The sequence below is a fragment of the Gobius niger genome, assembly GCF_951799975.1.
Source record: "Gobius niger genome assembly, chromosome: 1".
NCBI classification, from domain to species: domain Eukaryota; kingdom Metazoa; phylum Chordata; class Actinopteri; order Gobiiformes; family Gobiidae; genus Gobius; species Gobius niger.
Window position 1 is genome coordinate 3,435,880 of NC_136852.1, and position 25,136 is coordinate 3,461,015.

At 41.9% G+C, this 25,136-nt stretch overlaps 1 protein-coding gene across 1 annotated transcript; it reads left to right on the forward strand.

Moving 5' to 3' along the window:
• Positions 1 to 2,091: 2,091 nt before the first annotated feature.
• LOC306979427 (protein phosphatase 1D-like) lies at positions 2,092 to 22,116 on the forward strand (the record flags this gene model as incomplete). The annotated part of the gene is made up of 7 exons (XM_079578379.1): positions 2,092 to 2,453; positions 7,140 to 7,364; positions 15,420 to 15,648; positions 17,901 to 18,025; positions 19,423 to 19,604; positions 19,967 to 20,185; positions 21,733 to 22,116. The coding sequence occupies exons 1-7, from the start codon at positions 2,207 to 2,209 to the stop codon at positions 22,114 to 22,116; spliced, it is 1,611 nt and encodes a 536-aa protein (XP_079434505.1). The 5' UTR covers positions 2,092 to 2,206.
• Between the last annotated feature and the right edge of the window lie 3,020 nt (positions 22,117 to 25,136).

Below are 25,136 nucleotides of genomic sequence, written 5' to 3' on the forward strand. Positions count from 1 at the left end.
GTATTTGAAGAGTTTTGTGGCGCTAGGCTAATGCACAGAGCCGTGGGAAGATATTTTAGTTAGGGGGCGCTGAGGGACAAAATTTACCCCTAAAATACTTTTTCTGTGCATAAATCCTATTTATTAACCTCTTAACTCCCGCCCGAACCGAGAGCATTTTCTCCAGTTCAGCTTTACCCAAATCCTGTGGGCCAGTGTAACACCTCATTTGAAAGACCTACAAAACTAAATGGATCTTTTTCCTCACATCAGATTTTTTTTCATTCCTTTTTTTGTTGGGCAGTCGTCTATTTTTTGTCAAATTTTCGTGACTTTTTCGTCAAATTTTTGTCAAATTCTTTGCATTTTTTGTCAAATTCTTATCACTTTTTCGTCCATTTTTTCCTCAATTTTTTGTCAATTTTTTGTAATTTTTTTGTAATTTTTTTCTCATTTTTTCGTCAAATTATTTGCATTTTTTGTCAAATTCTTTTCACTTTTTCGTCCATTTTTCCGAAATTTTTTGTCAAATTTGTGTCATTTTTTGTAAATTTTTTGTCAGTTTTTTGTCAATGTTTTCTCACTTTTTTCACATTTACATCCTTGTTTTCGTTTCAGTTTTGTTGCTATTTTCCCAGCTTTTTCCCAGAAGCTTTTGGACTGGGGTAAAGCTGGAGAAAATGTGCTCGGTTCAGGTGGGAGTTAAGGGGTTAATATTGCCTGCAGTTCACAAACTATCCACCAGGGGGAGCTGCAGCGCCCTCAGCACCCTGGGTTCCCACGGCCTTGCTAATGCTAGGCTAGCGCATTTCTATGGTATCAGCTAGCCTGCATTAAAAACAGTCTGACTCCACAGTGCACCTGAGGCAAGTCACTTATAGCGCCAGACTGACCATATAAATCCATAGAATAATTTAAAATAACTTATATTTGAGCAGCATCAGCTTCGTGGTTGTATAAGCTACGCAGCGGCGGAGTGATCTGCTAGAAAATAGTCCCTCAAAAATGATTCGATGATCGACCCAGACATTTATATGGTTAGTCTGGTGTTATAAGTGATTTGCTTCAGGTGCTCTGTGGAGCGGGTCAGACTGTTTTAAAGGAATAGGCCACCGTTTTTACATACTAAGATATGTTCTTACCTCACTTTAGACGTGTTAATATATCCCCGTCTGGTCTTTGTCCGTGCGCTCTGTCAGGCAAACGGAGCACATACGCAGCCTCTCCCAAATGTCACATAGCTCCAAAAAAGCTCACGATAGAAGCTACCAAGCTCTTCCACGTGTTCCCTATTTAAATAAAGTTACGTGAAGTGTTTTCATGCGAAGTATATTTACACAGAAATGTAACATGTCGATTTTATAAGCAGATAAAAAGGGGGACTATATTGTGAGGCGTAATGATACGAGGAGTAAAACGTCCGCGCAGTAACTCCTAAAGGTTATTGACGGAAGTGAGCGGGGGAAGTCTTTAGGAGTTACTGCGCGGACGTTTTGCTCCTCGTATCATTACGCCTCACAATATAGTCCCCCTTTTTATCTACTTATAAAATCGACATGTTACATTTCTGTGTAAATATACTTCGCATGAAAACACTTCACGTAACTTTATTTAAATAGGGAACACGTGGAAGAGCTTGGTAGCTTCTATCGTGAGCTTTTTTGGAGCTATGTGACATGTGGGAGAGGCTGCGTATGTGCTCCGTTTGCCTGGCAGAGCGCACGGACAAAGACCAGACGGGGATATATTAACACGTCTAAAGTGAGGTAAGAGCATATATCAGTATGTATAAACGGTGGCCTATTCCTTTAATGCAGGCTAGCTGATACCATAGGAATGCGCTAGCCAAACATTAGCACTAGCCTAGCGCTGCAAGACTCTTCAAATATAAGGACTGCATGAATTAAAAAAAATAAAAAATAAAACTCTCCAGAAATCAACAACACTCTGGATAACTAGGAAATTAAGCCCTATGTCAAAAATCCTGAAACATCCCTTTAAACTGGTGATTGTTTCCCCGGTCCTCGGCGCCAGGGGTCGCTGCTCGCCCGCGCGCTCCCCTAACGGTCCGGCGGATGTGACGTCAGACGGAGCATGCCTACTCGGCTCGAACGTAAACAAAAGGCAGGAGCTAAAAAACTCTCTCCTCAGTGCGCGCTGTTTTTTTTAAGCCCCCGGAAAAAAAAAAACTACCGAAAGCCCCGCAGCCCGAGCCGCCCGTGGAGCCATGGAGCAGGGACTGATTCTACGGATGAGCGTCTGCGCCGACCAGGGAGGAAGGAAATACATGGAGGACCTGACCGACGTCGTGGTGGAGCCCGAGGCCGGTGAGGGAGAGCAGAAGTCGGCCGAGGAGGAGGAGGACACCGCGGCGGAGGAGGAGGAGGATTCCCCGGGTGAAAACGCGCCGGATCAAAATCCAGCGGCTTCGGGGGATCCTGGACCAGCGGAGACACGAGCGAGCGCTTCTCTGTGTAAATATTATATTATGTTTCGAGCTTTTTCTTTGCATAGTAAGCTACGGCGGTTCTCAATGTGCGGTACGCGGACACCGGTAGTATTTTGGAGGCGGGTTTATAACAGTAGCCTATTATTATGTTATGTCATTATTGTTTTAGCAAAGTGAAATAACCCCTTAACATCCACCTGAACCGCTCCCGCCGTCCCCGTTCGGACAGAACCAAAACTGGTTCTGACAAAAAAAGACACTCATTTACAACTAGGGCAGTCACGATAATTACTAGGCTATATCGACAGGGGTAGGCAACGTCAGGCCCGGGGGCCAAATCCGGCCCTCGAGCACAGAACCTCTGGCCCCAAGATGAATTTGAGAAATATTATCATGCAAATAAGAGATCAAATACTTGTTAAAGTACTCTAAAAATGTGAAAAATAGTGTCAGTATTTTTAAAATTTCCTGGCAGAACATTCCGTTTATATAATGTAAAACAGTGATTCTCAACTGGTGGGTTGGGACCCAATAGACACAGACGGCATCTCTGGAATCGCCCATATATGGTCATTTTTGAAAACAGTTTAGGGGGAAAACAATTTTGAAAAAATGTAAATTTTCTCTAATTATTCAAAAACTACGACTACATAGTTTCTACTAAATAATGATACAAAGACATGGGGAGGAGCAAAGTGGTTCAACAGCCCAGAAATACATGAATAACAGAGAATGCTAACTTGATGCTACATGTTAGCATCGGGCTAATGCTAACTGTTAGCTAGCGCTTGCTACGACTGCCGTTTTTTCACTTCTACTGAACAATCTGCTGTGAGAAAATATCCATATGGGCCTGATTTACACTTGACTTTATTTGTGTGATAAATAAGTTCATATTCCACCAGAAAATGGCAAAAAAGAGGGAAAATTGTGTTTCTCTAAAGATTCTATTTTCCCCCTCGGCGAAGCCACGCCCCCTTCTATGACGAGATGCCGTCTGTATCTATAGAGTTCGGGAAATTCCACAGTTACCATGGAGATCCGCCATCTTTGCAGCTGTTAGCATGCATTTCCATTGACTAACATTAGCTAATGTCGGTATAAAAAGTGGAGAAAATAGCCGTGGAACAACCCCGTCAGCTGCTGAGTTACTGTCGGTAAAATCATCCAACTCACTGTGGTGTCCAAGTGTTTTAATGTGAACAATAACTCCAGTATTTTAACTTTTAAAATCTCCGTTAATCTACAATTGCTGCTATTCCCATAATGCTTAGCGATATGACATCACGTTCCCGAACTCTATAGTGGGTCGCGGAACCATTCTCAGGGATAACTTTTTTTAAAATATTTTCCATCTGAAACTGTATGGAAACACTACTGTCTGTTCAGATCAATGATATTGGGCTGTTTGGTTCATGAATTCAGTCTTAAAAGCATGTCGTCTTCTCAATCAATAAAAACTTGTGTGGAAAATACAATATTCTATACGACATATGACAAATTACAGTTTTATTTGGGTTGCAGCTTGTCATTAAGGTAGTGGCGATAATTGGCATTTGCAAAAAAAAAAGTTTTTTAAAAAGGCTATTGCGAGGTTTGGCCCTTGTTGTGTTGGCAATATGGAAAATCGGCCCTGCGCACACCCACTTGCCTACCCCTGGACTAATAGTTCAATAAATAGCAGATAAACGACATATTTTTGGGATTGATATTTAGCATCTGTACATTTATTAGCATTTCCCCCTTTTTTTTCTTTGTAAAACTTTGATTTTTAACTGAAGCAAATTGAGTGACATTATATTTCATGTTTATTGCAGCTTATGTGGTATTTTATGATGCGATAACGATTATTTTGTAATCGATTAATCTATCATTTTTACGATTAATCACTTGGCTATGAATGGTGTAGGAAAATGTCTTTTTTTTTTTTATCACATTATAGTTTAAGTGGCGCTGTTTGAGGATGTGTTGATGGAGTAAACTAAAGGGAAATGTTTTTTTAAGGCTCTATTCATGAAATTTACAATGTACAAAACACCACAGACCCTAAATATAAAATCACAGTAGGTTTTCATCAAAAATACTACATTTTTTATGTCATTTTTGCTTCATTTTAGTCTGTGTGAACCAGAAAACGATTAATCGATTACTAAAATAGTTGTCGACTATTTCAATAATCGATTAGTCGTTTCAGCCCTAATTAACTGTCCGTTTTATGCCTGAGAGTATCCAGTATTGTGAGAGTCAATAATATCGTTTGTCGCGATACTTTCCTGCCTCAATATATTGAATTTCAAACGTGTTATCGTGACAGGCTTATTAAAAACGCAGAGATCTCAAATAAACACGACACAAACACACAGAACTTATTTTTTAAACTAAACATTGAGTGAATTTGAGAGTTCTATCATGTTCCAATCGCGGTCCCAGACTGGTCAGTGCAAATGTTATTGGCTCTGTAATATCCATTTGTCTCTGGCGAGGTCATGTTTTTTGTAGTGGTGGGACTCGATTTATATTTTTTAATCAAGTTAATTGCATTATCATCGAGGACGTCTCTGTGTTTGAGGCTAACGCTAACATTAGCATCGAGGACATCTCTGTGTTTGAAGCTAACGCTAACATTAGCATCGAGGACGTCTCTGTGTTTGAGGCTAACGCTAACATTAGCATCGGGGACGTCTCTGTGTTTGAAGCTAACGCTAACATTAGCATCGAGGACGTCTCTGTGTTTGAGGCTAACGCTAACATTAGCATCGAGGACGTCTCTGTGTTTGAGGCTAACGCCAACATTAGCATCGAGGACGTCTCTGTGTTTGACGCTAACACTAACATTAGCATCGAGGACGTCTCTGTGTTTGAGGCTAACGCTAACATTAGCATCGAGGACGTCTCTGTTTGAGGCTAACGCTAACATTAGCATCGAGGATGTCTCTGTGTTTGAGGCTAACATTAGCATCGAGGACGTCTCTGTGTTTGAGGCTAACATTAGCATCGAGGACGTCTCTGTGTTTGAGGCTAACATTAGCATCGAGGACGTCTCTGTGTTTGAGGCTAACGCTAACATTAGCATCGAGGACGTCTCTGTTTGAGGCTAACGCTAACATTAGCATCGAGGACGTCTCTGTGTTTGAGGCTAACGCTAACATTAGCATCGAGGAAGTCTCTGTGTTTGAGGCTAACATTAGCATCGAGGACGTCTCTGTGTTTGAGGCTAACGCTAACATTAGCATCGAGGACGTCTCTGTGTTTGAGGCTAACGCTAACATTAGCATCGAGGACGTCTCTGTGTTTGAGTCTAACGCTAACATTAGCATCGAGGATGTCTCTGTGTTTGAGGCTAACGCTAACATTAGCATCGAGGACGTCTCTGTGTTTGAGGCTAACGCTAACATTAGCATCGAGGACGTCTCTGTGTTTGAGGCTAACACTAGCATCGAGGACGTCTCTGTGTTTGAGGCTAACGCTAACATTAGCATCGAGGACGTTTCTGTGTTTGAGGCTAACGCTAACATTAGCATCGAGGACGTCTCTGTGTTTGAGGCTAACGCTAACATTAGCATCGAGGACGTCTCTGTGTTTGAGGCTAACGCTAACATTTGCATCGAGGACGTCTCTGTGTTTGAGGCTAACATTTGCATCGAGGACATCTCTGTGTTTGAGGCTAACGCTAACATTTGCATCGAGGACGTCTCTGTGTTTGAGGCTAACGCTAACATTATCATTGAGGACGTCTCTGTGTTTGAGGCTAACATTTGCATCGAGGACGTCTCTGTGTTTGAGGCTAACGCTAACATTATCATCGAGGACGTCTCTGTGTTTGAGGCTAACGCTAACATTATCATCGAGGACGTCTCTGTGTTTGAGGCTAACGCTAACATTTGCATCGAGGACGTCTCTGTGTTTGAGGCTAACATTTGCATCGAGGACATCTCTGTGTTTGAGGCTAACGCTAACATTTGCATCGAGGACGTCTCTGTGTTTGAGGCTAACGCTAACATTATCATTGAGGACGTCTCTGTGTTTGAGGCTAACATTTGCATCGAGGACGTCTCTGTGTTTGAGGCTAACGCTAACATTATCATCGAGGACGTCTCTGTGTTTGAGGCTAACGCTAACATTAGCATCGGGGACGTCTCTGTGTTTGAGGCTAACGCTAACATTAGCATCGGGGACGTCTCTGTGTTTGAGGCTAACATTAGCATCGAGGACGTCTCTGTTTGTCCAACATGTTTTACATTGAGATGTATTTTAGACTGGAGTAACTCCGGTGGAAGGAGAGCTCTTTTTAACACGACCTGCACACGGCAGTGCAGCGTCTATCGTCCCATCAGGATGTTTTTAAAACTAGACTGAGTCCCCAACGGGCCGAGTGAAGCGTCTCCGTCCATCGCTGTTGTGGGCGGATGTGCGTCAGATAAACGGGCGTACCAGAAACACACAAATAGAAAGGTTCCGCTTGGGGGGGAATCGGGGGAAATACGATTAATTGCGTTAAAAAAAGTTAAAGCTAAAGTCCCACCCCTAGTTTTTTGACCTTTTGTTAGATGGACCAAAACTTTCCTGAGCAGTTTACAGTAAAGTGCTCTCCTTTTTTCAGAGGTTTATCAACTTTTATGACGCCATCGTTCACAGTTAGACCAAAACTAGATCTGTTTGACCACAAGCTCAAAGTAATGATCATTTTTGCATGATATCGTTCTCTCTGCAGCCGCCCCGGCCAGTCCGACCTCCGCTTCCCCTCCGCGGCGCTCGGTCGCCTTCTTCGCCGTGTTCGATGGTCACGGCGGCGGCGAGGCGGCGCAGTTCGCCCGGGATCATCTGTGGGACTTCATCAAGAAACAGCGCGGCTTCTGGTCCCGCTGTGACCAGGAGGTGTGCGCCGCCATCCGCAAGGGCTTCGTCGCCTGCCACCACGCCATGTGGAAGAAGCTGCGTAAGTGTTTGAGCCGTCGGAAAGGTTTCGCGTTCACGTGACGTCACAGAAGCTCTAAACAGCCAAACATTTAAGAAACAGCAGCATTTAAGGCGAGACACGGCAGGTGAAAGTATTGATTTTTCACGCAGTGGTCGAAGTGGAGATTTTTATCTATTTTCCTCCCTTTACATCTTAGTTTTCATGTCAGATATAAAAATGACAAAACTCACCCGCATGATGTTTATTTTATGATGTTTTGTCTGCGAGGTGGGGGCAACCCGGAAGTAGCTGCTGCGCCGCGTAGAAAGTCAGTCTTTCCCGCGGGTTTTCATTCATAAATATTGACAGATTTGACATCCACGTGTCCTGCTAAGGGGCCCCGTGATGACGCTTTCATCCAAATATGGTATTTTTCCTCCTACGAGACGCTGGAGCGGAAAAGTCGGAGAACGGGCCGAGCATGAGCACTCGCTACAAAACTTCAGGGCTGGTTTTCTCTGAATGAGAGAAGCCGCACTCGGGCAGAGCCTGAGCCCTTATAGAAGCTCCCACAGACTCCAAACTTTACAGTCTGAGACCTAACAATATTTTGAAGGTTTTTTCAGAGGGATTTTTTAATATCTAATTCCTGGCCTGATTTATTCAACTTTGAAACCAAAAAAACAGGCGGCATTTGAGTTTTTAGAGATTTTTTCACTGATGATTAGTTTATTGAAAAACTAAACAAAATATCCAAAATCCCCTCTGAAAAAATCTTAGTTACTAATATGTCAATAAAATAAAACCATAACATTTAAACTGGCTCAATTCATTATTTTGATTTCGTTATAGGCAATTTTGGCAATTTTAATGCTCAAAATGCCTTATTTTTTTGTGAAAACATAAAATGACAGATTCTTATATGTATATCTGTTTCAAATTGATATCTCTACATTTTTTTTTTCTTCCCCTATTCACCTGCCGTGTCTCGCCTTAAGAAACAGCAGCATTTAAGAAGTAGAATTCTATTGTGCAACTATGGTCACTCAAAAGTTTTTCTACTTTTGTTCCCATCTTCATCTCCAAAAGTGAATATTCAAAATGATGTGCTGGATGTTGGTCAGATGAATGTGGCAGGTTTGTGAATCGAGTCACTTTCAAATAATGATGAGGGAGAACATTAGTAGATTTTCTATTTGTAGATTTCTTTCCAAATCTGTGCCATTGAGTTGTATCGTCGTCTGCTCCAACTGAAAGGACATTCAGTTGGATTCTCTGCAAAAACTCATGACTTTCACTTAATCACAAAACCTGTATTTATCCGTCCAGTGCTCGATCCTTAATCATTGCAAATCATTAAAAGTTTTATCGGAGAATAATGATAAGTAAAAGTGTGCAGTTAGCAGTATTTCCAAGTAGCTCTCACGAGAGAAACTTGAGTGCATTTATATTGACCATAAATTGTTATCTGTGTGCACAGAGCCAATACAAATTGTGCCACAATAAAGAACTTAAAGCCGTCCTCAGCTGTGCCTTTTGGAATCTTTATTGTTAGTTCTGCCCCTCCCCCCTCGCCCACTGATAAAATGGCCGCACGTTGGGGGGACATGGAGCGGCGGACTCGATTTTACGATCCTGAGCAGGTCACTCAGGTGTTTCTTTTGTAAACCTCTGGGATAATGCTAAACTCTGACTGTGTTAGCCGCTAATGCTAAACTCTGACTGTGTTAGCCGCTAATGCTAAACTCTGTCTGTGTTAGGCGCTAATGCTAAACTCTGACTGTGTTAGCCGCTAATGCTAAACTCTGACTGTGTTAGCCGCTAACTGCTAATCTGGGCGTGTTTGTGTTGACATGGTGCGGGGCCGGTGAGGTGGGGGTGATTTGGGGGTGAGCTGTGGAGCTCGTCTCTGCTTTGGCGACACAAAGTTCGAAGGCAGCGCATCTGGCCAGTCCGGGTGAAAGATTAAATCTGATTTAAAAAGTCTCAAACTAGCATTAAATTTAAGTTTCCAGGAAAATAATGCCATATAACGCCATCTGACAAAAATCCACGATATAAAAGCTAACAGTAACGAGTTAAATCATGGTAACACTTGTTTTCAGTGTTTTCAGTCACTGATGACTGATAAGAACGGACTTCGGCCCCTGAGTCATGAGCGGTGACTCGTGACGAGGGGTTTCCTCCTGGAGATTACTGTTTCAAAACATCGTCCATGCGGTTATCTTTGTAAACAAACCAAGACGGTCTAATCATGATCCCGAGACGTGTTGAACTTTGTTACATTCGGAAAGGATTTCGCTGCCCCGTAACAAAATGAAGAAAATCAAACTGCTGTGTTTCGACTGTGACCGCTCATCTCTCATTGTTACTATTCGTGATAGATACAGACGGCATCGCGTCACAGAAAGGGGCGTGGCCTCGCCGAGGGGGGAAACAGAATCTTTTGGGAAACACAATTTTTCACTCTTTTTAACCATTTTCTGGCTAAATGTAAACTTATCACATACAAATAAAGTCAAGTCTAAATTAGGTGCATGTGGATGTTTATTCACAGCAGATTGTTCAGTAGAAGTTTAAAAAAGGGCAGTCGCAGCTAGCGTTAGCATTCTCCGTTATTTATGTATTTATGAACTGTTGAACCACTTTGCTCCGTGTCTTTGTATCTTTATTGGGTAGAAATATATATCAATATTTCAGCTTTTGTTAAAGAGGGGGATATTATGCTTTTTTCAATCACATAGCTCCAGTCTATATCTCACTACAATGATGACCAAACCTCCTGTTGGTCTGTAAATGCAGTAACTTAGAATAACTGCCTTGTATAAAATGTCTCTCTCAAAATGGCTGTAGTGAATGTCTTGAAATAGGCCTCTGTCTCTTTAAAGGAATAGGCCACCGTTTTTACATACTAAAATATGTTCTTACCTCACTTTAGACGTGTTAATATATCCCCGTCTGGTCTTGGTCCGTGCGCTCTGTCACGCAAACGGAGCACATACGCAGCCTCTCCCACATGTCACATAGCTCCAAAAAAGCTCACGATATAAGCTACCAAGCTCTTCCACGTGTTCCCTATTTAAAAAAAGTTACGTGAAGTGTTTTCATGTGAAGTATATTTACACAGAAATGTAACATGTCGATTTTATAAGCAAATAAAAAGGGGGACTATATTGTGAGGCGTAATGATACGAGGAGCACAGCGTCCGCGTAGTAACTCCTAAAGACTTCCCCCGCTCACTTCCGTCAATAACCTTTAGGAGTTACTGCGCGGACGTTTTACTCCTCGTATCATTACGCCTCACAATATAGTCCCCCTTTTTATTTGCTTATAAAATCGACATGCTACATTTCTGTGTAAATATACTTCGCATGAAAACACTTCACGTAACTTTATTTAAATAGGGAACACGTGGAAGAGCTTGGTAGCTTCTATCGTGAGCTTTTTCGGAGCTATGTGACATGTGGGAGAGGCTGCGTATGTGCTCCGTTTGCGTGACAGAGCGCACGGACAAAGACCAGACGGGGATATATTAACACGTCTAAAGTGAGGTAAGAACATATTTTAGTATGTAAAAACGGTGGCCTATTCCTTTAAGAACCTTTCGCCCTGTCAGACACGCCCCCTCCACACGCTGTCTGTGGCATCAGTGGGGAGGGGGTTCTGCTGAGGAGCAGTGGTTGGTCACTCGGCTGGTGACGAAAGCTCGGAGGCGTCTCCAGGAGGTGGGGGCGTTCCTAGGAGGACTCAGGCAAACCTATCCCTAAAAAGATCTAAACTCGTAATTTCGAGATTTAAACTCGTAGTATAAGTTTAACAGTCGTAATTTTGAGGTTTAAACTCGAAATTTTGTGTTTAAACACAAAATTAAAACTTTAAATCTCGGAATTTCGACTTCCCGTTGGGCTTTTATTTTTTAACATGGCGGAAACGGGCTTCCATAGACTTGCATGACTTCATGGCACTGGGACTATTTTCCCTTCGCATTTTGTCTGACATAAAAACAAACGGCGCTGTGTGATGATGTCATCAGGCCGCGCTGCTCAGTTTACTTGCGCAGGTGTGAGGGCTGGCCAGCAGGGGGCAGGTGTGAAACAGAGACCTGTCCTTAATCGAGGCAAACTTGAAATGATTTGTACTTTTATGACTGTTCAGAAAACAGAAACTATCAGCATAGTTTAGATCAGTGGTTCTCAACCTTTTGGAGCCGCGACCCCCATTATAACAGTTAAAGGGGTTCGTGACCCCCGCCCGGGTCACACCGTGAGGAATGGGGTCATAAGCCTACATGATTCTTTAAAAACAAAGAAAAAAGCAAATGGCTAAAATAAAATAAATAAAATAACAAACATATAATGGCACGCTGGTAAAATAGCACACACAAGCGACAATAAAATAATAATATTATATGCAAAAAAAAAGTATGTATATTTTATCTACATGATCTGGCGATCCCCCAAATTTGTCTCGCGACCCCCAGGTTGAAAACCACTGGTTTAGATTAACCCCTTAACTCCCACCTGAACCGAGCACATTTTCTCCAGTTTGGCTTTACCCCAATCCAAAAGCTTCTGGGGAAAAAAAGCTGTGAAAATAGCAACAAAACTGAGATGAAAGCAATGATGGAAATGTGACAAAAAGGTGACGAAAAATTGATGAAAAAGTGGCAAAAATGTCACAAGAAATCGTCCAAATTTGATGAAAATGTGACAAAAAATGACAAAAAAGGGATAAAAATTTGACCCAAAATATACAATAATTGACCCAAAAAAATGACAAAATTGTGATTAAAAATTGATGAAAAAATGACAAAAAATTGACAAAAAATTACAAAAAAATGACAAAAATTTGATAAAAAAAAATTGACTAAAAAATACTAAAATTGATCCAAAAAAATTACAAAAATGTGATTAAAAATTGACGAAAAAATGACAAAAAAACGACAAAAAAATTACAAAAATGAGTTGAATACCCAACAAAAAAATGATGGAAAAAAAATCTATGACGTGAGGAAAAAGATCCTCTCGGTTCAGGCGGGAGTTAAAGGAATAGGCCACCGTTTTTACATACTAAGATATGTTCTTACCTCACTTTAGACGAGTTAATATATCCCCGTCTGGTCTTTGTCCGTGCGCTCTGCCAGGCAAACGGAGCACATACGCAGCCTCTCCCACATGTCACATAGCTCCAAAAAAGCTCACGATGATACGAGGAGTAAAACGTCCGCGCAGTAACTCCTAAAGGTTATTGACGGAAGTGAGCGGGGGAAGTCTTTAGGAGTTACTGCGCGGACGCTGTGCTCCTCGTATCATTACGCCTCACAATATAGTCCCCCTTTTTATTTGCTTATAAAATCGACATGTTACATTTCTGTGTAAATATACTTCGCATGAAAACACTTCACGTAACTTTATTTAAATAGGGAACACGTGGAAGAGCTTGGTAGCTTCTATCGTGAGCTTTTTCGGAGCTATGTGACATGTGGGAGAGGCTGCGTATGTGCTCCGTTTGCCTGGCAGAGCGCACGGACAAAGACCAGACGGGGATATATTAACACGACTAAAGTGAGGTAAGAACATATCTTAGTATGTAAAAACGGTGGCCTATTCCTTTAAGAGGTTAATAAATATATAAATAAAATAAAGACTTTTTTTTTTTAAAGGCAACAAATAATGGTTTGAATAATCGAGCAGCCCTATACAAGACTATAGACTACACCCACCATTTTCTCCCTTACTTGTTGTACCTTTAAAAATATTGTGTTTAAAATGACTCTAAAACACAGCAGCTCTTCCTCCCTCGGGGTTAAATGGCGGTAACTCCTCCTGGTGCAGCCGGTCGGTTACAGCAGGTGCAGGCTCAGTCAGACGGGTTTGTGTGTTTGGGCTCGGCCTGTGTTTGTTTGTCTGGTTGTGATTGTGGGTCAGCCTCGCTCTGAGCATGTGCGGCGGGAGAGGAGGTGGATATGTCCAGGCATGTCACAGTCAGACGCCGTTACGTCACATGTTTGACTCATGTGGAAGAGGCGGGGCTGGAGTCACGCAGAGTTTACTACGGTTTCTGCGCAACTGGAGTCCAAGAGAGTGAAAACTATGTGCGTTTGTTTTGCAGAGTTTGGAGAAGTTTCAGGGGAAATAATACGAGACAGGGCTCAACATTTCCATCTAATAACAAGTTTGTCCACATGCCATTACTCACAGTTTTTTAAAATAGTGGGCTAGACTCGCGTGACTACAATCTTTATTCATAACATTAATGTGGAGAGACCTGGTATTGTAGAAATGTGGCCTTGTTCTGCCTGTTCTGAAAGGCTTCCACAAGTATTCAGTGTGTTTGAGTGGCTGCTCTGAACAAGGATGTGTTTTTTTTGTAGTTTTCCTTTTCTGCTGCTACAATCCAATACTTTTTAGTCCCAAGAACCATCCATGTCGTATGTCACATGAGGAAGGCTCTTTAAAAATTTTAGTTGTTTTGACTAGTTAAGTTTGTCGTAGATTATTTCACTTGTTCTGAGATGTTTCTGACTCGTTTCAATACATTTCGTCCTTATTTCAGGTAATTTTCTTTGCTAATGGGGTAAGAAAATTGTTCTTATCTCATTGGCAGTTTTATTTTCTTATTTCAAGCGAGATTTACCTTAGAACTGGCCTGAAATGTCCTCAAACAAGCAAAGGAAACTTGGTCCGATCAGGAAAAGTGTCTAAATGAGTGAAAACCGCTCAAAACAAGAAACATTTCCTCAATTCAAGTCATTTAAGCCAATGCTTGATATTCACTTTTTGTAGAGCTGAACCACAAATAAACTCCTCCTTCTTTTAAAGTTGGGTGTTTTCATTGAGTTAATAGAGCTGCACAGAGTTTAGGATCACTTAAAATGTTCTTATTTTTTAAAGAAAAGCACAGCGTTTTATCAACAAGGATGACCTTAAATTAATCAGAAATACAGTCTAGACATTGTTAATGTTGTTAATGCCTATTCTAGCTTGAAACGGGTGATTTTTACTGTAATACCTACACAGGTACAGGTGTGCAGAGGCTCTAATGGTACATTGTGTTTGCTGCTCGTGTTCGAGTCATTGATAATTATGCAGCACTGCTGATGAGAAAGGCTATAGAGCTGACCTGATCGAACTGTAGTGTGCAGGATATTAAAGAAACAGACGGACCTGCACTCGCGTGTGAGAAGAGAAACCAGAGCTTGGGTGATTTTCAGGTTGTATCGACTTTGTATCATTTTATAATCGGGGCTAAATCGTCTCTCTGCCATTTTGGGAATAAATGATAAAGTACCCTTTCACTTTAAATACTGTACAATGTCCTTTTTATCAATTTTGATAAAATGTGCAAAATCGACCACCTGGTCTTGCATTCTGATGTAAAGTGTGTTTTAATGTATTATTTTTGGTAAAGTCCCTTCTTCCCGGATCTCAGCAGCCAATCAGAGTCTAGTTTCCTCCTGCGTCGACCAATGAGACAAGCTTTCAAATTCACTGTATCTCTCCTCACTTTGCAAACTTACAGACTATCACTTTAAGCAGCTTCATCCGGTTCATGCGCGTTCTGCTGGAAATAATAATAAACATTAAGACTTCTTTTATTTTTTACTGCTTTCATATTGGTTATTCTAAATGCTTTATTTAAATAGAGACAATCTATATATGTTTTAAATATAGTTTAACGCAGGGGTGCCCAAAGTGGGGCCCGCGGTCCGGAACAATTATGTTGGCCCGTTAGAGGGTGACCTACATTTGCTCGTGTACAGTTGATACTAACTCTCTTCCCATTCATTCTCAATGGTAAATATGGAGGAGTAGTTTGGCATCCGCACAGTAAAGTGAAGAGTACTGTGCGCCTGCCAAACTACTCCTGGTATTATTACGCCTTACAATATAGTTCCCCCTTTTATCCACTTAGAAAATCCACATTGTTTAATTTTGTGTAATTATACTTTGTAGTGGAACCATATTTAAATAGGGAAAACATTCATTAAGTTCATTCATTTTTAATCTGCATTAATATACGTCGGTCACCGAAATAGAAGTATCTCTGGAGTTTGAAAATCATTCCCCTAATCCTCTGTCTCTGTGTTGCAGCCGAGTGGCCGAAGACTCTGACCGGTCTGCCCAGCACGTCGGGCACCACGGCCAGCGTGGTGGTGATCCGCGGCGACCGCATGTACGTGGCCCACGTGGGGGACTCGGCCGTGGTGCTGGGCGTCCAGGACGACCCGTCCGTGCCCTTCGTCAGAGCCGCCGAGCTCACCCAGGACCACAAGCCCGAGCTGCCCCGCGAGAGGCAGCGGATCGAGGGGCTGGGGGGCAGGTGAGGACCAGAGCTGAGGATCTGCTTCACTCAGTGGAGACGGGAGTGAAGGAGCAACGAAACACATGCGCTCCTGTTTCATTCATCCTATGGTTGTTTTTTGTCATTTCTTGTGTTGCTCTCCCAGCACATTTTAGTTTTTTAAGAAGCTTCAACCTCTTAACTCCCGCCTGAACCGAGAGGATCTTTTTCCTCACGTCAGATTTTTTTTCCATCATTTTTTGTTGGGTGTTCGACTCATTTTTGTAACTTTTTTGTCATTTTTTTGTCATTTAAAAAAAAAAAATCGTAAAATTTTCATCACATTTTTGTTTACATTTTTTCGTCAATTTTTTGTAATTTTATTTTTTCATTTTTTTTGTCACATTTTTGCCTTTTTTTATTTATTTTTTCGTAAAATTTGTATCAAATTTGTGTCATTTTTTTGCTACATTTTTGTCACTTTTTTATTACATTTTGGTCATTTTTTGTCACATTTTTTTGTCACTTTTTTGTAATTTTTTAGTAATTTTTTTTGTCAAATTTTTATCAATTTATTTTTTATTTTTTCGTCAATTTGTTATAAATCTTTTGTAATTTTTTGGTCAATTTTTTGTAAATTTCTTGTGACATTTTTTTTGGACATTTTTGCCACTTTTTCATCTCACTTTTTTCTCACTTTTTTGTCACATTTCCATCATTGTTTTCGTCTCAGTTTTGTTTATATTTTCACAGCTTTTTTCCAGAAGCTTTTGGACTGGGGTAAAGCCAAACTGGAGAAAATGCTCGGTTCAGGCGGGAGTTAAGAAGTTAAGATTGAACGTTCGCTCGATGTGGTTTTGTTTCATCACAATGAGCAATAATGCAAACTTCAGGAGTTTCATACATCCCCTATCACTCAGGCGCCGCATGAGCGTGGGGCGCCCTCTGCAGGATAACGCCTGCAATTACATTTCTGTTACCGGGAAACCAAGGCACAGTCTTTCTCTGGAATACGTTTTTTTTAAATTTTGGACAAATTTTGTTGGGGTGGAAATGCAGTTACAGAACCCTCTCCTGGTCCGGGGAAACACAGGACCTTCTGTCCGTAAAGTAAGAGCAGCAGCCACTACGCCAGGGGTCGGCAACGTCAGGCCCAGGGGCCAAATCCGGCCCTCAAGATGATTTTGAGAAATATTATGCAAATAAGATAAAATACCTGTTAAAAAAGTACTCTTACAATGCGAGAAATAGTGTCAGTATTTTTAAAATGTCCTGTCAGAAAATCCTGCTTGGTCATATATAATGTTAAAGGAACAGGCCACCGTTTTTACATACAGAGATATGTTCTTACCTTAGCTTTGACGAGTTCTTTAGGACCTGTCTGATCTTCACCCGTGCCTTCAATCATGTAAACATGATGTAATAATACCAGGAGTAGTTCGGCATCCTCACAGTAAAGTGAAGATTACTGCGCGGATTTCGAACTACTCCTGGTATTATTACGCCTTACAATATAGTTCCCCCTTTTATCCGCTTAGAAAATCCACATTTTTAAATTTTGTGTAATTATACTTTGTAGTGTAACACTTCACGTAACCATATTTAAATAGGGGAAACGTGGAAGAGCTATCTTGACCTGTTTTGGAGCTATAGAGGAGAGAGGGAGAGGCTAAATGCTAACGCCGTCTGCGCTGTGTTTACGTGACTGAAGGCACGGGTGAAGATCAGACAGGTCCTAAAGAACTCGTCAAAGCTCAGGTAAGAACAAGTCTCAGTATGTAAAAACGGTGGCCTATTCCTTTAAAATGAATGTTATTGGGTCCTAAAGGGAAATCTACGGCTTGTTCAACAAAAACTTGCCTGGAAAATACAATATTTTATACGATATATGACAAATTACAGTTTTATTTGGGTCCTCGACCTGTCATCCGTGGGTAATAGCGGGTCTTAAAGCTCTGACACTTGGGAACCACTGACGTAAAACATTGGTAATTGTAGAAAATGTTGGGGTTCGGCCCTTGGGTGTTTTGGCGATGATGAAAATTGTCCCACTGCGATGCAAACTTACCTCCCCCTGCACTAGGACATATCTCCCCTGGCCCCACAGAAATATAAAAGTACAACTAGGGCTGGCGATAATCCACCTAAATGAATACTGATAAATGCTTTTTTTGATCATAGAGATTGATTTTGATAAAATAAATGGCTGTAGCTGGTTCATTAACTTAGACAGACCTGAGGCCACAGAGGCTCCACGGCCTCACATCAGCTGAACCTCTGTTTGTCCACAGTGTGATAAAGAAGTCGGGAGTGAACCGCGTGGTTTGGAAACGGCCCAGACTCACCCACAACGGGCCGGTCCGGCGGAGCACCGTCATCGACCAGATCCCCTTCCTCGCTGTGGCCCGAGCGCTCGGTGAGAGTTTCCTGCAGCTCGAGAAAACATCCGTCTCATGGAAATATAACCGTAGAGATTTAGTTTAACAATTACTGCTGTTTTTAATGTGTGTTTTTACTTCATTATCCTGCTGTTAGAAAGTGTTGATAAAAGTGTGTGTTGTTGAACTTGTAAACTCTGAAGACGACACTGGCGCCCCCTGCTGTGCAAAAGTGTAGCTAATGATAAAACAGTAACTTGACCTCAGCATCAGTTGGGCTGGATATCATTAAACGATGCTGCTATGGTGTCGAAAAGAAAGTTTAGGTTCTAGTGGTGTCGAAAGAAAAATGGTGTCAAACAGGCACCAAAAATGTTTTTTTTACTTATAGACAAAGTTTTTATGCTGTTGGTTCAGGGACAGCAATACAGGAAGTGACTTAGTTGTTTCAGTTGTTTCAGTGATACAAATGTAAAAGAAATAATATTTTATGGAATAAATGAACATAATTGTTCTGTTTTCTGGTTCTACCAATGGGGAGGAATTTCATGGTGGGAGCTGATATTGCTGTAATACCGCCCTCTGGTGGTCAGGGGCGACTCCCAGAGACACTTGGGATCGTTGATTCTAATGGGACTTCAAACGCCCCAAGAACAGCTTGAAAGCCTGGCTCCAAAGAGTTTTTTTCTTTTTCTAAAAATCGCTTTGACCCATGTGACCAGGCTGGGGGAGGGGAAATATTTTTAGCCACGTTAGCTTTTGTTCTGAATTTTTTTTCAAATTCAGCCGCCCCAAGAATCCTGCAGCTGCAGCGCAAATGTTCCAATACGCTACAGTTTTCTTGCAACTTCTGCATAACTCTGCAACTCCTCCACAGCCGATATGACAGTTTCTGATCAGTTAAATCCTTTATATTTCGTAACATTCGAACGGTGTCCAACGCTAGGCTGCCTCTCTGTCCCGCCCGCTCATCCTGGATCTGCAGCAGCGGAGGGACACTTTTATTTCTTTCATCTTTATTAAACATTGCGCTGCATCAGCATGTTACGCGTGTACAAGAGAACGCCCCCCTCGCAAACCAGCGCCTTCCACAGGTCTGGGGAAAGCATGGGGAGGGGGCGGCACCACAACATCACAATGCGAGTCTGTCCCCCCCTCCTGTCCTGCTCACTTTTTGCGTCAGGTCTGACACTGAAGATTACAAGGAGCGCCACCCGTCTGCGCAGTCGTCTGCTCTACAGCCTGCGCTCTGAACCACAACATCTGGCCCGGCATCTTATTAGCCAACGGCTGTCGCATTAGCTGTTTTGTTTAACGCTCTGAGGTCTCTGCTCTTGTCATGTTAAAATGGGAAAAATCCCAGTTGCCCCTAATGAAGCATCAGTCCTTAAAGTGTCACTTGTTGGTTGTGTGACTCTGACCCCTCGTCTCGCAGGCGACCTGTGGAGCTACGACTTCCTGAGCGGGGAGTTTGTGGTGTCCCCGGAGCCCGACACCAGCGTGGTGGTGCTGGACCCGCGTAAACACCGCTTCATCGTCCTGGCCTCGGACGGAGTGTGGAACATGGTGCCGCCGCAGGAGGCCGTGACCATGTGCCACAACAGCCACAAGGACAAGGTCAGGGAGAAAAACACTGCTGCTCAAACGTTTTCCAAGACAAGTCCTGCCTAAAGTTCATTTTCATTGTTTCCAAGACTAATGCAGCTCTAAATATGAACATTATTGTAGTTGTAGTCCCCTCACTAAAGATCAGGAACCACGGCTTATGTATGTGATGATTAACGAGACTAAAACTATGACTAAAAGCTCCAGATATTTTCTCGTCGACTGATAAAAACTCCATGAAAGTGAAGAGAAACCTTCAATTTGAAAAGAGCCTTGCATATTTATATTTACTTTCTGATTAAATATGGGTTTGTAGAAAGGAGTAGAACATTCCCTGACCCCGGCGTGTTGTTAACTCTTCGTTCTCTCGTCAGTCGGTGCGACGCGTGTCCTCGGCCCGTCAGCTCGTGTGCCACTCGCTGCAGCGCTGGCGGCAGAGGATGCTCCGCGCCGACAACACCAGCGCCATCATCATCAGCCTGTCCTGCCCCGGGGCGGATTCAGCGCCGCTCAGCCACGACGAGGTGCTGCTGGACCTGAGCCCGGGCTGCAGCCCCGCCCCCTCGCCCAGAGCCCCCACCCCTCTCATACAGGTGAGCCCACGCCCACTTTTACAGGTGAGCCCACGCCCACTCATACAGGTGAGCCCCCACACACTCATACAGGTGAGCCCCCACACACTCATACAGGTGAACCCACGCCCCTCTCATACCAGAGAGCCCCTGCTAGGGCTGGGTACCGTTAAACAATACCAGTGTGGTATTAGGAAAAAAAGTTAAGTTAATATTGAAAGCAGATACTAGGGTTGTGCTGATGGATGATATCATCGTCGTGGAGCGGCTTAAAAAACGTAAGCTACGACGCAAACGTGTAAATATTGTCCCGTTCACCCACTGTTTCTTAAACATTGCGTTAAAATTGAGTAATGCAAATAATAAGCTCCGATTTACATTTGTATTAGTGTGATAAGAGCACTGGTATTGAGGTGCAGATGACGCTCTGAATGAGTCGTTCTTCTCTCAGACTTTACGCACGAGTTTTAACACATTTCTTTTGCAAAAGTCGTGTTCTGTGACTCTGTTCAGATCATGTTTAGTTTAGATCCATTTATCTGCAATCTCACATTTTCCTAACATAAACAGTAATATGCAGCATATACACTGCTCACAAAAACTTAGGGCACACTCAAAAAACACATCCTAGATGTCATTTAATTTGATTTTTCGGATGAAAATCTTTATTCATAGTGTTGGGCAATGTGTTGAGAACAAAATAACATAAGAATGATAAATGGAAATCAAATTCTCAGCCCCTGAATGGAACGGTCAGACATCGTGTTTAGCTGAAACAAGCGCCGATCGGCATTTTATTTTTTAATTTTTTTATTTATTTATTATTTATTTAATTAACGAAGACAGAGACACCAGAAACAGACAACATTAACAGCAGTGGCAATACTTCAACTGTCAGTAATATCAAGACAAGACAGAATGAAACAAAACAAAACAAGTAGCAGTACAACAGATGCAATAAACATGCACTTCAGCACAAAGCATTCCAGAAAACGAAACAAAAAAGAAAAATTAAGTGGGAATAAACGAGAATGTGTTATTTAAATGAATAGTTGCATAATAACTATGGATTATTATTGTTATTATTACACACGCGCACACACACACCATTCATTTTTATTTTCATACCGCCATCGTCAAATCAAGTAACTAATCACGCTGAGGACTAGTTTCCAAATAGCTAAGAAAGGGGAGCCATATTTTAGAATAAATTTGCGTTTTATTATTCATGGATGCTGTCATTTTTTCCATGTTTGAATGATCTGTAATTAAGGTCAGCCATAAGTTGGTTGACAAATTATTTTTTATCTTTCCACTTTGATAAAAATTGTTTTTTGGGCTAAGGTGAAAGCTATAAGAAGAAGTTGCTTGATATGGCCGGGTATATCCAACGAGGACCCGATCGCCATTTTAATTCTCACAGTGATAAAGAAAGGCGAATGCAGCCCTGGTCATTGCTGGCACTGAATTATTTTATGGCTGACTCGACTGACTGACATAAGAAATGATCTTTTCTCGAACGTCAGACTCAGATCATCTGTATTTACCGTCTTTCCTTTCCCGGATAGCGCTCTGCGGCGGAAGAGCCCTCCCTCTCCTCCGTCTGTGACCTCATGCCGTCGCTGGATCGCTGCGACGGTCTCTCGGGCGACACCAGCCTTTTCTACGACGACCCCTTCTCCTCCTCCTCCTCCTCCTCCTCCGACCCGTTTCCAGACCACAGTGACCTCAGCCTCTGCGGCGGCGCCTCAGCCCGTCCCGCCAAACGGACCAAACCGGGAGACGCCGACGCTTCGCCCAAACGAGCCAAGCGCAGGACCGAGGGCGGGGCGGGGGGCGGGGCCGGGGACAGGACGCCGTTGGCTCAGCACAACTCAGAGAAGCCGAAGGATCAGAGCAGCGTCACCACCATCCTCCAGCCGCACGGCAACACCACGGTGTGCGTCTGCTGAGGGAACGGCGAGGGCGGGGGATCTGTTTCAGAACGCAATATTCCACGGTAACTTCAGGTCCGTAAAAACAGCCGGGGCGAGACAATAAACTTAAGAATGGACCGGAGCTCATTCATGCTGCACTTTGGAGCCAGCTCGATTTATTTAGAAAAGGACCAAAATAAAAACAGGCTGAACACAGGATGACAAACCTCTGGTCAATGACGACTTGAAGAGGTTAAAAGGTTTCAATGGAAAGTCCATTAGAGCAAAGCACTCATGAAGTCTGCCCACATTTCCTTACGGTTTAAGGAATACGGAAGCTATAATTAGTCCATTCTTACTTTACTGTCTGTGGGCGTGACAATACATCGATTTTGTGATATATCGTGATAATGTGCAGCACAATACGACACTTCTTATACCGATGTCAATACATTAGATCAGGGGTAGGCAACAAATCCGGCCCTCCAGCACAGAACCTCTGGCCTCCAAGGTGACTTTGAGAAATATTATTGTGCAAATAAGAGCTCAAATACCGGGTAAAGTAATGAAAATAGAAGAAGGCGAGTGCATCAATGGTCTGGGAAAGAGTGAGAAGGTAGACCGGTGCTCTTCGAAGACTGGGCTGAGCTTTATAAGGCTCGTAGAGTAGCTTGTGCTAAGTAGCGAACGCAGTCAAAAAAAAGCAAAATAAAGTCCGAGGCACTGGAGTCATGTAGCAAAAATAAAAGTCCTTTATTGAGTGTGGACCAGCCTGCGCGTTTCCACCGCACAGGTCTTTGTCAGGGCATGTGAATGACTTTTATTTTTGCTACATGACTCGAGTGCCTCGGACTTTATTTTGCTTTTTTTGACTGCGTTCGCTACTTAGCACAAGCTTACTCTACAAGCCAGTCTCAGCAAATTTATTCTTACCGGTTAAAGTAAGTCTAAAAATGCGAGAAATAGTGTCAGTGTTTTAAGAATGTCCTGTCAGAACATCCAGCGTGGTCATATATATAATGTTAAACAGTGATTCTACTGGTGGGACCCAAAAGTGGGTCATGGAACCATTTTCAGTGAGTCTATAGACCCTTTAACTGCTGACATCATCAGTGACATCATCTGGAGGCAGGAAGTGATCAAGAGAAAGAAGATTAAACTAAAACTAGCGATTGTAAGTGTGAAACTACAACTAAAACATGTGGTCCTGTTGTGGCTTAAGGTACAAGACCAAGAGGAATGACATTTGAGACGATAAAATAAGGTTTATTTGATATTTCCAAACACAGTTAAACATTTGTTTATCGTTACCATGACAAAAGCTCAAATGGAAATAGATATGGATCTAACTTCCTGCCTCCAGCTATGCCCCGAATGTTTACAAACAATTAAAGGGTTTATTCAATGTTTTCCATCTGAAACACTTGTGTTAAAATGAATGTTATTGGGTTGTTCTGATCATAATTTCAGTCTTAATGGGAAATCTACTGCTCGTTCCACAAAAACCTGTGTGGAAAATACAATATTTTATACGATATAAGACAAATTACAGTTTTATTTGGGTAATGGTGGGTCCCCAAGCCCTGACACTTGGGAACCACTGATGTAAAACATTGACATTTGCAGAAAATAGTTCTTTACTTTAGGCGACAATGTTGAGGTTCGGCCCTTGGATGTTTTGGCGATGATGCAACTCTGCCTCCACGACACAAACTCGCCCCCCCTGCTTTAGATGATGCTATACATATTAAAGAGGCTCGAACAGCACAGCAGCACATACATAAATGACTCCTAATGATGGTGTTTATCATTATGAATAAGATTAACTTGAGGTTAGTAGGTTTGTATGAATGTTCCATAGCAGCAGGATGCTAACTTAAAAGGTAACGACTGTTTCCTGACTTTTATTCCTATTTGTTGTTGAATTCAATAAACATTAAATATTTAAACAGTGTTAGGAAACGTCCAGCTTTTGGATAGTTACCTAAAAACTTTACGCAGAATGTAAAATCCTTCACTGGGGGAGACTTCTGTGTTTTAGCCTTGAAGCTAAAGGCTAACGTTCGACGCTAACAAAACGTAAAATAGCACTACTACGTGAACTAACTTATGGCTTGACATTAATTTTTTTTTTAAATCTTGTGTTTTAATCTTATTTTATTTAAAATGACATTCAAATGTGGGACAGGAAGTTGTCGATATCCTACACTGGCCAACAGGAAGTTAGCCACAATTCCGTTAGCTGTCATTCATTTACATAGGAATTTATTTAGGAAAGAGGAACGATGCACATTTAATCTGATTTATAATTGTAATTCATATTAAAATACAGAGCGTGTAGTTATTTGTGAAGTAACGATGGAAAATACAAAAGGATAAAAGTCGCAGGTGATATTATGTGCGATATATCGATTACCGCAGTATCGGCGCATCGAGATCCATGTATCGTGTATTGTACTCGACCCATAAAGCGGAATAATAATGTTTATAAACTCTTTTCAAATGTAGGAGCAAACATTTCCACTCAGACTTTATTCGTAGTCCGTGACTCTAATGCATTTCCTCTCAATTATTATCATTACTATTGTTATTGTTTGATTTTGGCAGAGTCGTTTCTCAGTTTCTCTTGATTTTAATTTTATTTTCTTGATTTATCTGAACTCGGACAGATAAGTTGAAACCCCAAACTGTCGACTCGGAAAAAAAAAAAAAGCCTGTAATCTTCTTTCTTTTAGCAAAAACGCTTTATTTTCATTCAGAAACTTGCCACAAACCAATGGCTACACTCGCCTTTTCTACAAAGTCTTTTCTCTCAACATGGAATTGTTTACATGTTGTGATACTGTTAGGTGTTTCAATCTACTTTGTTTGGAAAATTGAGCTTTTAGAGTGGATTTATTTGGAAAAAAAAAAGTGTGTTCAATTTGTGAATAGTTTTACGCTCTTCAGATTCTCAGCCTCTTGTTGTTTTGTTTTGGGGGGAAAGGCAGCTTTCAGTAGCATTTATGTCGATTTGTACTGTTAACTGGGATCTGTGCGACAAAGCAGCCTCGTCA